Source organism: Convolutriloba macropyga, chromosome 1, assembly GCF_964194025.1.
Source record: "Convolutriloba macropyga chromosome 1, txConMacr16.3, whole genome shotgun sequence".
Classification (NCBI taxonomy): Eukaryota; Metazoa; Xenacoelomorpha; order Acoela; family Convolutidae; genus Convolutriloba; species Convolutriloba macropyga.
The window spans coordinates 46,634,100-46,650,128 of record NC_134468.1 but is presented as its reverse complement, the minus strand read 5'-3'; the positions used below and the strand labels follow the sequence as shown (position 1 = coordinate 46,650,128).

Sequence of the window (16,029 nt, the reverse complement as noted above, 5' to 3'; positions counted from 1 at the left end):
TCAAATTCTCTCTGTTCGTCTAATTAGCTCATATTGTTCCATTGATGCGCTGGTCAGCTCAGAGTTTGTGCTTTTTTCAATCCCGATTGGCGTATAGTATGGGAATCAATTGCGGCTAGTTTTCGGTAATTTTTTGGGTTTATTGGGAAGTAGGTATGAAGCCGAAAAACAGCACAGCCCTGAGCATTAAGATTAGAAATATATTCTTGTGTAATTTCCTGGGGTTACCCTTTCCATAATATTTTAACTACCGTTTTCTATTTTCTAATTTTCTGTATTTTTCGCAGCTGATTTTTTAATTCATTTTGGGATGTAAAATATACTGTAACAGTTGATGTTTTTTAACAAGATTACATGACCTTTTACTTCTCTCTTCTTGATTTCTCTATATGCCCTGTTCTTAACGGTTAAAAACATTACGAGAAAAATGAGATTATTACATGACACTGTGGCAAGCACAGTATAAACCTTGATCTTTGTACGAAAAACCGCTGTCAGAATACAAAAGAAAATACAAATACAGTATAGAAAAGAAGAGATGGCAAAATTAATCTTCTAACTGTTACTCTTCTTATAAGCGTGAATTAAGGTGACGAGAATGAGAAGCTGAAAAGAGTGGTTAACAAAGTAAGATGGAGATCATTTTGCATGGCTAGAGAATTTTTCAGAAGCTGTAAAATTTTGTTGGCTGTTGTAGATTTTAACGTGTTAAAGATTTTATTTATACCATTTTTTATTGCAATATTCAATATTGATAAGAACTGGAAAATTTCTCACTGTACTTGATCGTATATATTGACAGAGAAAAGTGTTGAAATGGATAACAATTCCTGTCAAGATTATTGATCGTATCACAGCGCCTAAGATCGTATAATATTTTAGCGCTGGAATACGTTCAAAAATCTTGTGGGGAATTGTTTTCCATTATCAAATTACTTTCCTCGTAGATTTAGCAGCTGTTTCGGCAAGCTACTGGCTATGTTCTCTTTAGTGACGTTTGCGCCTGTGATGCCTTTTCTCACACTCTCAAGCCAAAGTCATTCAGGTGATTAGATTTGAGTCAAAGGCTATTAACCGTACTCAGCAAAATGATTTTAGCGCTTCGAGACTTGCCTTTAATTTAAATAATTTTAAGATTCAACGAAGGAAACGATTTTCCTTCGTAATGAATGCCTTTAATGACTTAATTTATTTTTTAAACCTCTTTATCTCAATTCTACGGCATAAAAGTCTATTGTGCAGCTATTTTCTACAGTCGATTGCTTTTCTTTCCTCATAAGCTTAAGAGTAATAAATCCAAAGCTTCGCCGTTACCGAAAAGAAAGTTCATAAGTTTGGTTTGTTTACACCTTAGCTTTTCAGTATTCCGAAAAATTATTTTGAGCTGTCAAAGGGTAGCAAACATTCATCAAACTGCTGATTTCGTGGCCTTTCATCTTTTAATGTCGTGTTAACAGCTCAGTTTAAAAATTTTTAAGTGTCTGAACTCTGTTATCTAATTTGTTTGAAAAAAATTTCTTTTTATGTAAACTTGAATAGTGTGTGGTGTTAGCATTTTATTGGACAAGATTTTTTCAATTCAATTGATTGAAATTTTTATTGCTGTCCGTATTTGTTACTTTGTTTTTTATTATCGAAATTGTTTGTTTAATAGAAGAAGAATTTATTTATCCTTCTTATAAAACACACTGACAGTAAAACAGGAAAAAAATACAATTGATACTCGGAAAGGACAGGCAACGGGGCTCTACGGCCCTCACTACGCCTGACTTGTTTGTTAATTGCATATTTCAACGTAATATTTGAAAGAAACACAATTTACCCGAAATACAGAATTGAGATGAAATGCTTGCAGCTGAACTGTAAAAACACAATAACGCTTTTAAAGCAAAGGATTGTGGCACTAAGATGCATGGCTGTTAGTTAACTAGACGTTCAAGACAATGGGATTAACCTTATATGAGTACTAGCTCAAAAGATTCAGAAAAATTAGTTCGGAGCATCGGAGCAGAAAATTGGAACATTCTGGCACTTTTTATAAGTTCCAATTAAGAAAATTCTGGTAACGCTCTCGGCGGCTACTGACGGCAGCATGCATCTAATTAGCCCCACAGCAACGGCAAGCGACCGTTGGAGGCTAAAGGATACATAACTGTCCAACCGAGCTACAGACTCAACAGAGGGCACCAGAAAAACATACTTTGAGGTTAATTAAGTTAATAAGTGTTTTTTTAAAGAAGCATAGGTGAATAGCTGTCCTCGAAATCAGAAGAAAAACTTTATTGCTGCTCCAACTTACTAAGAAAAACTTCAATGGACACAGGCCAAATAAAGAAAAAAAACGATAGTAGAATCAAAATCAAAGTATGTGCTTAACTAAACATTCTTTTTGCAGTATATACAAAGACCTAACGCTATGGTAAAACCTCTTTAACTGGCACAAAATTGAAATATGTAATATTTTTAGGGATGATATTATTTCTGCTCAGGATGGTAAGAAGTCTAGCTGCACGATACTTGATGGAATTGCGTTCAATTTTGCGTCTGGCAAGTGGTTCAAAAACAACATGTTTTCTGCTGACGGGTCTCTCGTATCCTTGAAAACGAAACATCTCATTTAGATAATCTTGTTTTTGCGCTCTGATAACTGATCATGAAACAAACTTGAGCAATTCATAAATGTGTAACTGAAGTACAGACAATACTCGATTGTCTTTAATTATGTCCCAAAAACTATCCCGCTTTTTACGAAAAATAAATTTCAAGAATTTTTCTGTGAAATAAAAATTGGTTTTAGAGAAGGATAGCTGCAACAATCGTACACGAGAAGCCCATACTGAATAATATGTTTTATATTTCTAAAAAAATACCTACGGAGCTGGCTTCGTGGTACATAGTGTCGTAACTTAGATATTATACCGCACTGTCTTCCGAGTTTCAATTTAGCAGAATCAGCTTGCGCTTGATATGAAAGTTTGTTATCAATGAGGATGCCGAGATACTTGCACACAGGTTTTACTTGAAGTTACAATTGGAAGCACGTTTTCCTATAATCATCATTGCTGTTTTCTTCATATTAAGGTTAAGTTTACTAGTTTTAAGCCAAGTTTTGATGGCAACCAGATCTTTTCGGACATTAATGACTGCGGAATTAGAAGACGTGAGATTTGTATTATCAGCGAAAAGAAGAACGTCCAAGGTGCTACATACTCAAGGCAAATCGTTTATAGAAATTAGGAATAGCAGAGGACCTAGTATGGAGCCATGCGAGACACCCTAAATTATCTTTTTCCAGTCAGAAGAACTACTTGCTTCCACACGATTTCAACCATATAAAGCAATTTGCTCTGGAACCATACCTCTCTAATTTGTCTAATAAAATGTCAAATGTTTAATGTGTCAACCTTTTTTTAAATCAAGGAGAAAACTGGTCGTTGTCTAACTCAAAGTCCTTATTTTCTCGGTCTGTTCTACCAACACATCAATTGTACTAAGCTTAGACCGGAAACCTGAACTGATTTATGTATAAAAGCGAGAAATGTTCAAGATAATTCGACATTCGATTGTACATCACTCGCTCAAATATGTTACTCCACACAGTTGAAAGTGAGATAGGTCGATAGTTATTAACATCAATCTCTGATCCCTCTATGAAGTGGAATAACTTTTGCCCTCTTTAGTCGCTCGGGAAAAATGCATTACACAAATGAACGAATAATTAATTATGAGACAAAGTCGTCACGTTAGCATCTCTCGAAGCTTTAATGATACTATTGCTTAATAATAGTATTATTAAATTGCTTTAATAATACTAATAATACTAAGACATCTCCACTAAATGATTTAAGAGGCAAATTATCAATTATTTCTCTAACCTCTGTCTCAGTAACACTAAAAAGGTAGATTGGTGTGGCTGTATCAGGCAAAACTTCAACATTTACTGACGGAAAAGACTCATTAAATAATTTGACATTGCCGGTAAAACGATGCAATGTGCAGCTTTTTTCAGTATTTTGGTCAGTACTTGAGTGAGGGCAGTTTAACAGAAGTTGTATCTCTATATTTTTTTACGTGTTCCACTAATCTCATTGAGACGTTAATAAGTTTGTCTTGAGTCTCCCATACATGATTCAAACTTATTCCAATAGAAGTGCTTCTTTGATTTTTAACTTGGTCTTCAAAAGATTTACGGCTCTTTAGGAACAAGGCACGCTTCTCGTTGGTATCCTGATCACGCTTCCATTCCCTGTGAGCCTTGTTTTGTTTAACCTTCAATTTCGTTCATTGTTTCACAAACCATTTAGTTTTTGTAAATTGGGAGTTTTCAGTGACATTCTTGATCGGAGAAAAATAATTTAGGTTTCGTTGAAATTTATTAAAATGCATGAAAGAAGCGTTGACATCCTTGCAGCCCACCATTTGGTCAAAGTTTTCATAAAGAGATGTTTTCAAGGTAGTTAAAAATTTATGTACTTGCGCAGGTTAAGAAAAGATTTATCTCTGAAAGCTGAATATTTTTTTTGATTTTTTGCAATTTAATTTCCACTCTAATAAAATTGGAAAATGATCCGATATTTTTTTCAGATCACGAACCTTTATCCGGGGCTCGAAATGTTTTGGTATAAAAAGTGGACAATATAGGTGCCTGAAGATTGGTTTCTTACGCGTGTGGCAATTTTCGATTCTAGTTCAACATTATTTGATGAAACTGCGTTTATTTTTAATCAGCAGATTGTTTTCCAAAGAGTTGTTGTTAAAATCACCACCTAAAATGAAAGGATTCGAAGAGCTTGTGACATTTTCCAGAAAACTCTCAAGTTGTTCCAAAATTTTTCTCTTGTTTGTTTTTGGTTTATTATTTACGCATATTTTGAACATCATTTATGTTTCCTTTTTTGTATCATAACTCCAACAACTTTAGCGTTCTGTCTATTTTCCATGCAGAACTGATTATAGTCACTTATTAGATAGCCTGCGCAGTTATCATTATCATGCAACCATGTTTCACTTATGCATATAATATCTCGGGGAGACTCAAGACCAAGTATTAGTGCTTCCAATTGTTCAAGTTGAGGTTTAGGTGACCTTATTTTTAAATGCATAAAATTAATCTTATAGTTTTTGCTTTTATAATAACAAGCGGGATATTCTGATGAAGTAGACTTTTTTTCCGAAAACAGTACAAGACATCATTAACGCTGTAGTCAGGACTCAGCACCACCATGTAAATTGAATTTTTCATAACACATCGTCATTCGCTTTTTTATAACATTTGGCGCCTTCTGTAGGCCAAGCGCGTGTTATTCTATCCTTCGCGCGTAGCATTCCCATAACATATGCTCTTGCTTTGCTGACATATTCAGTGATTCTAACATTTCACGCATCCTGTATACCATTTAGTCCGTTTCTTTCGCATCAGGTTTACGTTAGCAAGTTTTCTCGCAAACTTAACTATAATTGGTTTGGTTTGAACCCTGGAAGGCAGACGATTAGCAATCGATATATTGTTTTCTTTTACATGAGCACCGATCATTTCCGCAATACCGAGAACTTTCGAATAGTTTCTGAACCTTCCTCATCTTGACCGAGCCCCCAATTCAATCACTCCATAGATCTTCACATTATCCTTCCTTTTGTATGTTTCGAGTAATTCGGCATTGCAAACTAAAATAGCTTCGGATTTATTAAGCACAAACTCAGTTGCACTTTGCAGTGATTTCATGACGTCATCTCCCAAACTTGTCTTTGCCGAATTAGCTGTTATTTGAATAAACTCTTGAATTTTTGCTTTAATCGTTGTTACAATCTGAGCAACTGCAATTTTCATGGCATTTCTGACAGCGTCTTCAATTGTTCTTCTGATATTTTCAGAATATTCATTTTCAATTAGAGGACTCGGTTCCAGCGCTGGACGCTTCGCTCCCTGTTGCTTCAGGGGAGTTGGCTCAGAATCTTTGTGTCTCTGATCAGGCAGATTATCCAGGCTGGTCTGTGTCTGAAAGATATCCTGGTTTCCACCTTTCAGTGATGTTTCAGCAGTCATTAGCTTCTCTGGAACTATTTAATAAGTTAATCACAAAAATTATGCACATCAAGTTCGGCACAACAATAGAATTTCGTTTATGCTTTCTAGCGATGGATAGTGTGATAGCTGTTTCAAATATCCGTTTTAGTTGCGTGTTTCATTGACAGCCACAGTTTCAGGCACATTTTCAGAGATATTAATAAAAAACCTTTGCTAATTTTTGTCAATTGTCTTGTGTTCTTTCAGTCTACTCAGTTTTCTACAAATTACGTTTTTGATAGTGTTTTTTTCGATTTCTTTACAATGAATAGTTGTTTCTCTCAGGAGGCTGATGGAGTTTTTTATTTTGTTTGATTCTTTGAATTGTAGGTCATGGCTTGTCGTAGATTGTTTTTATTGCCTTCAATAGTTTATCGGTAACGAATGATTATCTTCAGTCTGAAATGACTTAATTAATTGTGTCTGTTAGCTGTGGAGTACTCAGTAATTGAAATTTTTTGAGGAAGCTTTTTGACATTTCTTTTTGGTTAGGTGTCGGACTTTTTGCCTTAAATGAAAGCTTTTCTAGTACCATTAGGTATTGCTTTTCATTGCATTTATAAAACGAAGCATACGCAGCTATTTTATGACCATCTAATGGCCTTTTTTTTATTTCTGGGTCTTCTGACGACCAGTCGACCTTTAACTGAAGCAAAGTTCGGGACTGCAACAGCTATTTGCTTTCTTTGTTTTCCCATGCATTCATATTGTTTTCAGAAATTTAAACGAGGGTAGCATTTCTGCATTTACGTGTAGCATGATAATAAATAACATTGGTTTCCTATGCACAGTTCTCCTTTGGACGACAATCAATCAATTTTGAGATAAAGCATGGTTATTAATAGCCACAGTCAGACTCCCGGCTAATTTAATTCTAATTTCTTACACACTCAGTGAGTTACGCAATTTTGTTAGTACGTTCATGGTCAAAAGAGCAAAGTCAAAAGAAACAGGATTTCCGATTAAACACGATCATTAAGGTGTAGTGCATTTGTTTGGCAGAGCTTGTTGAAATGATTTCTATCTGGCATTATGATTAAGCTTAATAGCCTTCAGTTCAGAAGCTGAATCAAATATTGTTTTAGAATCTTCTATTCTATTAAATGTAAGTCGAACCTGAGCGCAATGGTTAACAGCGCGCCTATCTTCATGTTTTAACGATCCTTAAATATGCATATTTGCGTAATTCATACGTTCTGAGGCGTGCCATACCGCCATATCAGAGCTCCTAATTTGCGCGTGTTTTTGCGCGCTCTTAAAGCATGCCGTATACAAAAATGAAGCGATTCAAATAGCCACTGACCAAAAATTTGAGAAAGGGCAATAGACGTAAGCAATAGGCATCGGTAGCGTAAGCGAAAGACCAACGGGCGTGAGGCTGTAGGCGAGAGGCAACGGTTCGAGTCCGATTAGGAGTGGAAAACATGAATTTCTTAGAGGGCTGGAAATTGGCAAAATTATTAGTCTTTTTCGTGTTTTTTCGTTTCCTTTATTTCGCGCATTTCCGTTTTTACTTTTCTTTCTTCTTTCATGATAATGTTTTTCCTACCTTATTTAAGCTCCTAATCTGTCCATATTTAGCGCTCTCTAAGCGTGCGGCCTAGCAAAAACAAACGAGCCAAACAGCCATTGATCAAAATATTACTTATATAGAAAGAGCAGTAGACATTCAAATCTTTCTGTATTTAAATTTTTTTCTATCTACCCATTCTATCAAATGTAACTCGCAACTTGGCGCAATGGTTAACAGCCCTCTATGTTCACTTGTTTTAACGGTCTTTAAATATGCATTATTGCATAATTCATGTGTTCTGGGGCGTGCCATATCTAAGCTCCTAATTTGCGTGTTTTTGTGCTCATAAAGCATGCCGCGTGGCAAAATGAAGCGATTCATATAGCCACTGACCAAAAATTTTATGACACAGAAAAGACAATAGACGTAAGCAATAGGAATTGGTAGCGTAAGCGATGAGACCAACGGCTGTGAAGCGAGAGGCAGCTGTTCGAGTCCGAGTAGGTGTGGAAAAACATGCATCACTTCCAGGGCTGGAAAATTGCAAAAGTATGTCTTTTTCGTTTTTTTTGGTTCCCTTATTTCGCGCATTTCCGTTTTTCTTTTCTTTCATTCCCCGTCGCTTGCCCCTTGCCTAATTCACGCGTTCTGAGGCGCCATATTTAAGCTCCTAATTTGCGCATGTTTTTGCGCTTATAAAGCATGCCGCTTGGAAAAATCAAGCGATTCAAATAATCGCTCACCAAAAATTTGCTGATATAGGGAAGGCAATAGTCGTAAGCAATAGGCATGGTGAGCATAGGGGATACGGCCAATGGCCGTTGTGTGAGACAGTGGTTCGAGTCCGAGAAAGGGTGGAAAATTATGCATTTCTTTCAGGGCTGTAAAACTGTAAAATTATTTGTCTTTTGCGGTTTTTTCGTTTCTTTTATTTTGCTCATTTTCGTTTTTACTTTTCTTTCCTTCTTCTTTCATGATAATGTTTTTCCTACTTTATTTAAGCTCCTAATCTGTCCATGTTTAGCGCTCTCTACGCATGCGGCATAGCAAAAACAAACGAGCCAAACAGCCATTGATCAAAATATTACTTATATAGAAAGAGCAGTAGACATTCATTACGCATTGCGTAAGGGATAAAACCTATGGATGTTAAGTGAGAGACTTGAGTTCGCACCCAAGTTAGTTCCAAAAACGGTTATTGTATTCGGGGCAGAAAATTGCTAATTTTTTTCATCCACTTCTGTCGATCTTTCTTCGCTTCCGCTTTTTTCTCTTTATTTCTTTGTCTTGGTTAATTTTTTTCTATCTATGTTATTCAAAATAAGTCGCACCTGAATGCAGTGCATAGCAAAACTGCTGTCTTTCTCTTTAAATCTTTCTTATCTTTGTTCAAATTTTTTTCTATCTACCCATTCTATCAAATGTAACTCGCATCTTAGCGCAATGGTTAACAGCCCTTTATGTTCACTTGTTTTAACGGTCTTTAAATATGCATTATTGCATAATTCATGTGTTCTGGGGCGTGCCATATCTAAGCTCCTAATTTGCGTATTTTTGTGCTCATAAAGCATGACGCGTGGCAAAATGAAGCGATTCATATAGCCACTGACCAAAAATTTTATGACACAGAAAAGACAATAGACCTAAGCAATAGGCATTGGTAGCGTAAGCGATGAGACCAACGGCTGTGAAGCGAGAGGCAGCTGTTCGAGTCCGAGTAGGTGTGGAAAAACATGCATCACTTCCAGGGCTGGAAAATTGCAAAAGTATGTCTTTTTCGTTTTTTTTTTGGTTCCCTTCGCGCATTTCCGTTTTTCTTTTCTTTCATTCCCCGTCGCTTGCCCCTTGCGTAATTCATGCGTTCTGTGGCGCCATATTTAAGCTCCTAATTTGCGCATGTTTTTGCGCTTATAAAGCATGCCGCTTGGAAAAATCAAGCGATTCAAATAATCGCTCACCAAAAATTTGCTGATATAGGGAAGGCAATAGTCGTAAGCAATAGGCATGGTGAGCATAGGGGCTACGGCCAATGGCCGTTGTGTGAGACAGTGGTTCGAGTCCGAGAAGGGGTGGAAAATTATGCATTTCTTTCAGGGCTGTAAAACTGCAAAATTATTTGTCCTTTTCGTGTTTTTTCGTTTCTTTTATTTCGCTCATTTTCGTTTTTACTTTTCTTTCTTTCTTCTTTTATGATAATGTTTTTCCTACCTTATTTAAGCTCCTAATCTGTCCATGTTTAGTGGTCTCTACGCATGCGGCATAGCAAAAACAAACGAGCCAAACAGCCATTGATCAAAATATTACTTATATAGAAAGAGCAGTAGACATTCAATACGCATTGCGTAAGGGATAAGACCTATGGATGTTAAGTGAGAGGCTTGAGTTCGCAGCCAAGTTAGTTCCAAAAACGGTTATTGTATTCGGGGCAGAAAATTGCTAATTTTATCCACTTCTGTCGATCCTTCTTCGCTTCCGCTTTTTTCTCTTTATTTCTTTGTCTTGGTTAATTTTTTTCTATCTATGTTATTCAAAATAAGTCGCACCTGAATGCAGTGCATAGCAACATTGCTATCTTTCTCTTTAAATCTTTCTTATCTTTGTTCAAATTTTTTTCTATCTACCCATTCCATCAAATGTAACTCGCATCTTATCGCAATGGTTAACAGCCCGCTATGTTCGCTTGTTTTAACGGTCTTTAAATATGCATTATTGCGTAATTCATGTGTTTTGGGGCGTGCCATACCGCCATATCTAAGCTCCTAATTTGCGTATTTTTGTGCTCATAAAGCATGCCGCGTGGCAAATTGAAGCGATTCATATAGCCACTGACGAAAACTTTTATGACACAGAAAAGACAATAGACGTAAGCAATAGGCATTGGTAGCGTAAGCGATGAGACCAACGGCTGTGAAGTGAGAGGCAGCTTTTCGAGTCCGAGTAGGTGTGGAAAAACATGCATCACTTCCAGGGCTGGAAAATTGCAAAAGCATGTCTTTTTCGTTTTTTTGGTTCTCTTATTTCGCGCATTTCCGTTTTTCTTTTCTTTCTTTCGCCGTCGCTTGCCCCTTGCGTAATTCATGCGTTCTGAGGCGCCATATTTAAGCTCCTAATTTGCGCATGTTTTTGCGCTTATAAAGCATGCCGCTTGGAAAAATCAAGCGATTCAAAAAGCATTCAGATATTTCTTTGTCTTGGTTAATTTTTTTCTATCTATGTTATTCAAAATAAGTCGCACCTGAATGCAGTGGATAGCAACACTGCTATCTTCGCATTCTTTAGTGGTCCTTAAACATGCGTTCTTGCGTTATTCATGCGTTTTGAGGCGCGCTATGCCATTTTTAAGCTCCTAATCTGCGCATGTCTTTGCGCTCGTTAACTACGCCTCATAGCAAAAAGAAACGTGTCAACGAAAGCTTTGACCATGACTTTGTTGATATAGAGAGGACAATAGATAAAAATAGTACGCGTCAGAAGCGTAAGGCATGACATGACACCTACGGCTGTTAAGTAAGGGTCACGAGATCGTGACAAAATTTTCTCCGTTATTTGTGGCCCGAAAATGGTAAATTGTGCTCTCTCATCATTTCCTGTGGGTCTTTTTTAGCTTTCTTTGTAGTTTACTTTCCTTCAATCTCCCTATTATATTAAAGGGAAGGCGCATTTGAACACAATAAATAACAGCGCTCCTATCTTCTTATGCCTAAACAGTCCTGAAAGCTGCAGTCTATTGTAATGTGGTTTTGAGAGGTGCTAGACCGCCCTTTTTGAGCTTCTAATTTGCACATAATTTTGCGCTCATAAAGCGGGCCGCAAAGCAAAGTCAGAGCGAAATAGCCACTGACCAAGTTTTTGCTCATATAGAAAAGGCAGTAGTCTCCGTAAGCAGTAAGCTCCGGTAACGTAAGAGACAAGGCCCATGACTGTTGAGTGATGAGCAGGGGTTTTAGTCCGAGTATGTGTGGAGAAATACGCATAATTTTCTTGTCAGAAAAATTGGCAACCGTTTTTCTCTTTCGTTTTTTCCGTTTTTTTTGCTGCCTGTCATGGTTGATTTCCTCGTTCTTTTTTTCTCATCTCTTTTGCATATTTAAGCTCCTAATATGCACATGTTTTCGCGCTCATTATACATGCCGCATAGCAAAAACAAACGCGCCAAAAGGCGATTGGCCAACGTTTGCTTATATAAGAAGAGCAATAGACAAAAGCAATACGCATCAGTAGCGTAAAAGATAAGACCTATGGTTGCTAAGCGATGGGCAGAGGGTCGTTATCCGAATTTGGTCGCAGATAGAAGAGTATTTTCCCGTGAAAGCAATAGCAGGTTGTTTTTCTTCTGCTTTCGTTCTTTTATGCGTTAAGCGGGTCATCAGTGGCAATGTTGTTGATTTTTAAGATTATGGTTGATTTTTAAGATTATGGATTTTTAAGATTATGGCAGTCTGTTGTAGTTCCTGCTTAAGAATCATGCTGGAAGGTTTATACTCACCCTTGCGAAACTATTTGTTTTGCAATATGCAATTTTTCGTTTGTCTTGCATATAGGTAGTTGTTTTATCGCAATAAGACTCAAATAAATAACTTTATGATTAACAAGGTGATTTTAAGGTCAAATGATAATTGATCTCAAATGAAATTTGTAGCAATTGTTAATGGCCGCTTTTAGTCTCTCAAAGGGCGCTGTCTTTTATAACAACTAGAAGAGGAGTAATAATGACGTATTTGTTTTTCATTAGTGACATCTCGTCTCACAGGATTAAAGTCAAATGCCCCACGTGAAAAAAAGAGTGTAGGTCTATCTACTGAACAAAATTGAAAAACAGAGAGAATTGTATGAGTGGTGTTTATTCAGACATTGTTTTGAGTGAGAGAGGGTGAGAGCGAGCGAGAAAAGCATGCGAAGAACTTTTGTGAAGCGAGTGATTTCATTTTTTTTATTAGCACATTCCCATTTTCAAAGCATTGTGAAAAATTCAAAGCTTTATTTCCGTCTGAAATGTAATGAGTGTTCTCATAAGCAAGTTGAGCGTGCGTATTTTAGCAAATAGCTCCACAGGTTGAACTATTTTTGACCAGTTCAATTAGTTATGATGAAATTTTGACTATAAGGTGTCCTTTTGCCATTTTTGCTGCTTTTTAGTATTTTGTAGAAGTTTTTGTAATTGTTTGAATTTGCTACAGTCCGCGGAGAGTTTCGTGGCAGCATTTAGTCCTTCTGGTAGTTAAGTTGATGTCATCTGATGCCAGTCAATTTTGTTGTTTTTGTTTCAGAAAATAGACTAAGTTAAGTTTAATTGAAGAATGCTATTGTACATTTGTTTTTTCTTTTTTTTTTCAGAAAACTTTTTCTTGTGCAATTGGTTTGCTGGACCTATTATAAGGGATATTTTACTAAGAGGAGACAACTGAATTTTTGTTAGGCGACAGTATTTTTTGAAATTGGGCTTCTATTGGAGTTTTTGGGCTATAATTGATGTTTGTGTCTTGGGAGTTACTTTTTCCTTGGAATATTTTGATGTGTATCCTTTTTTAGTTTGCCTATTAGTATTAGCGAATTGATGGAAGTGAATCAACTTCAATAGGTCTGTTGAGAACAATTTATTTGGAGTTGCTACCTTGAGGTTTGGAGATTTTCGGAAAGAAAAACCGATTTCAGAATGTGATTCTGTTCGTGTTATTGGGTTTTTCCTTTTTCGAATTGAGCCGTCTATTTGAATAAATAGCCGATTTGAGTGATTACTTGCATTTGTCGAAGTCAGGTTTTATTTCGAGTTGATTTCCGAGGCTTTCTGTTAGGTTTGTGAAGATCTGTTCACACATTTTGATGTTTTTTGAAGTCAAATTGGAGTTATTATTTTAGTCACGGCGAAACAAGACGTGGAGTGAAAAAACAAGTTCATATGTGGCGTTAAATGTTATCACTCTAGGTTTGAAGCGGAGACAGAAAACGTTGTTCGAACAAATTTTTCTTGATTTTTTTGTCGACGTGCGGCAATTTCACTGTATGATTTAATTTTTTTGTTTTTTTTTTAGTTTTTCCAATCGATTCCTAGTTTATTCAAGTCTAGTTTAATTGCTTACTCAATCAGAATTATTTGAATTATAGCTCAGGGCTTGTCTTGCATTGTTTTAAAATTCGTGTTTTTGTTTAACATCAGTCGCCATTTTAGTTGACTGACCTCGCTTAGTGTCTCAACTGAAGAGAATTAAGAAATCATTCAGCAGAAACGTAATAACGCAATAAAGGCCGGGCACTAACTGGTGCTCAATTTTGAAAGACTAACAGCATGAAGTTTCTATGGAGTATACTACTAATTGTCATTTCTATTCACCCTATTTATCGAATCTAATGAAACTGTGGACCAAATTAGAACTTTTTTGCAGTTAGAGAAAATTAGGCTGCCGTCAAATTTTTTTAACTGTTTTAATTGGTGTCGATCAGTGGCCTCAAAGGCAGCTCTACGGCAATCTGTCGATCATGTTTTTATTGGGTCCTGAGACAAGCATAATGTATTTTTCTCTATCCAGAGTTTTTCTTCCACCGATGATTGTTAAAAAAAAGACTGGCTGTCATTTCCAGAAAATTGAGCAGCAACGAAATGTTGGAAATCTTTGAGTTAAATAGATGCGAACAACGGTTTTGTATTGACCTGTGCTTCGCGAGACCTAATAACCACGTATGTATATCCACCAAGACTGAGTGATTATTGTTTAGGTGGACACTTTCCGAATAGATGTCAATGGCCAGATTCAGAAAGGACAACCAGGCCAGAGTGAGATGGATGCAAAAGCTGCCAACGCCCCACACAATCGCATCAACTTCCAGGAGCCGTAGAGAAGAGAGGGGAGAAGATAGAGTGGACAGTCTTATTATCCATTTTCAGTCACCCGTTGGATTCACATTTAATCATGTTGAATAATGGAGCGTCTTGTTCGTTTACGATTCCCTATATCTTCCTCTAGCAAACATTTCTTCCTCTGAAAGTCATGATGTCATCGAAATAAGTAGTGTCCTTAATTTAATCTAATTTAATGCAATTTATCTTATTATTTGTAAATGTCAATTAGACAAAACATTGTTTTTATCAATGGTATGAAAAGTAATTGGAACTGGTCAAACCAGTAGTTGCTCCTTCACACAGCCAGTCAATATATGCCAAATTGTTTTATCCTCGCAGTGTTGTTTTATACTTCCCCTGGTCGCCCTTAATTAGGACATTTTCAATTAGCAAAACATGGAGCTGTGCATAATTCTGAACCTGACATTTTTAATGCTTTGGCTTTGCGAAAACCGAGCATATGGGTATTTTTAGTGCCCATTCGAAGTTGAAAACGTTGAGCCGGGATCTACCCGTTCAAACAACCAACAGTTTCTGAATTTCAGCTATTAATTGAAATTTCTCAGAATCTTCAGATACTGTTTATGATCTAATTAATTGCTCTTGAACGATTTTTGAAGCAGTTATTGCAAACGTATGTGCCTTTTTAATGCAAATTTTTCGCTTGACTGGTTTTGAGCTTTTGTTCGAACATTCTTTGAGTAACATTTCACGCTTGAGTTTTTCCTATTTTAGTGATCTAAGTTGCTCTCTTTCTGAAATATAGTTTGTTGCTAATATAAAAGCCATTGTGAGCGAGCTCTTTGTAGATTAGTGGTTAAGATGGTGCACTGGAATCCTGGACGTCCGGGGTTCAAATCACTGTGGGGTCGGCGAATTTTTGCGCCCATGAATAATTTCTAAGCTAAACCCCATCTAAATTAAATTGCGCCCCGCGTGTCGTTCGAGAGCAATTCATCCGACGTTAGTCGGTATATGTTTTTTGCTGACACTGCGTAGCAGCTCAATGATTTGCCAACTGTTTTGACCCTTAACAGCAATCGAACTATTTATTTATTCAGAATCGTATGTTTTCAATTCCAGCTGTATTTTCACACTGACGTAATAAATATGGCAGTGTTTGAGGATTTCAGTAGATTATCTTGATTGTCAAATTGAATAGGTGCTAATAGACATTAATTATTTGCTTTCACTATATTTGTTATGTTATTCCTTCCCTTGAATCGTTCAATTTACTGTTCAGCATAGCACAATTTTGAGGAAACCAGCTTATTATCTATTTCATCAGAAAGTAATGATTACAAGAATTGCTAGCTTAATTATTATTAATAGCCGCACAGCGATAGCTGGAGGTATTATTGGCCTTCTCTTGGTTTTTTTTACAATTAAAAGAATTTGAATTGTATTGGTGCGCTGTCTTTTTTAAGATATGTTGACGCTTTTTTCGGATTTTTCACGTCTCTGAGAAGTCAAATTAGAGTGGTGATTTTGGTCACACTGAAATAGTAAAGGAAGCGAAAAATCGAGTAGGTTTGAGGCGTGACTTTTTCAAAATACATTTAAAGTTGAGTGAGAAATTGATGTTTAAACAATTTGGCGGTTTTTGAGATGGATTTT

The 16,029-nt window shown here is 36.5% G+C and overlaps 1 protein-coding gene across 1 annotated transcript in view; it reads left to right on the top strand.

Annotated features, from left to right (window-relative positions):
• Positions 1-14,857, top strand: part of LOC142342173 (protein-tyrosine sulfotransferase 2-like) — a 60,358-nt gene extending 45,501 nt beyond the window's left edge. The window contains exon 5 of the mRNA XM_075393428.1: positions 14,289-14,857. Coding sequence (XP_075249543.1) covers positions 14,289-14,408 — 120 coding nt within the window. The 3' untranslated portion in view covers positions 14,409-14,857. The remainder of the gene's footprint in view (positions 1-14,288) is intronic.
• The last annotated feature ends 1,172 nt before the right edge of the window (positions 14,858-16,029 follow it).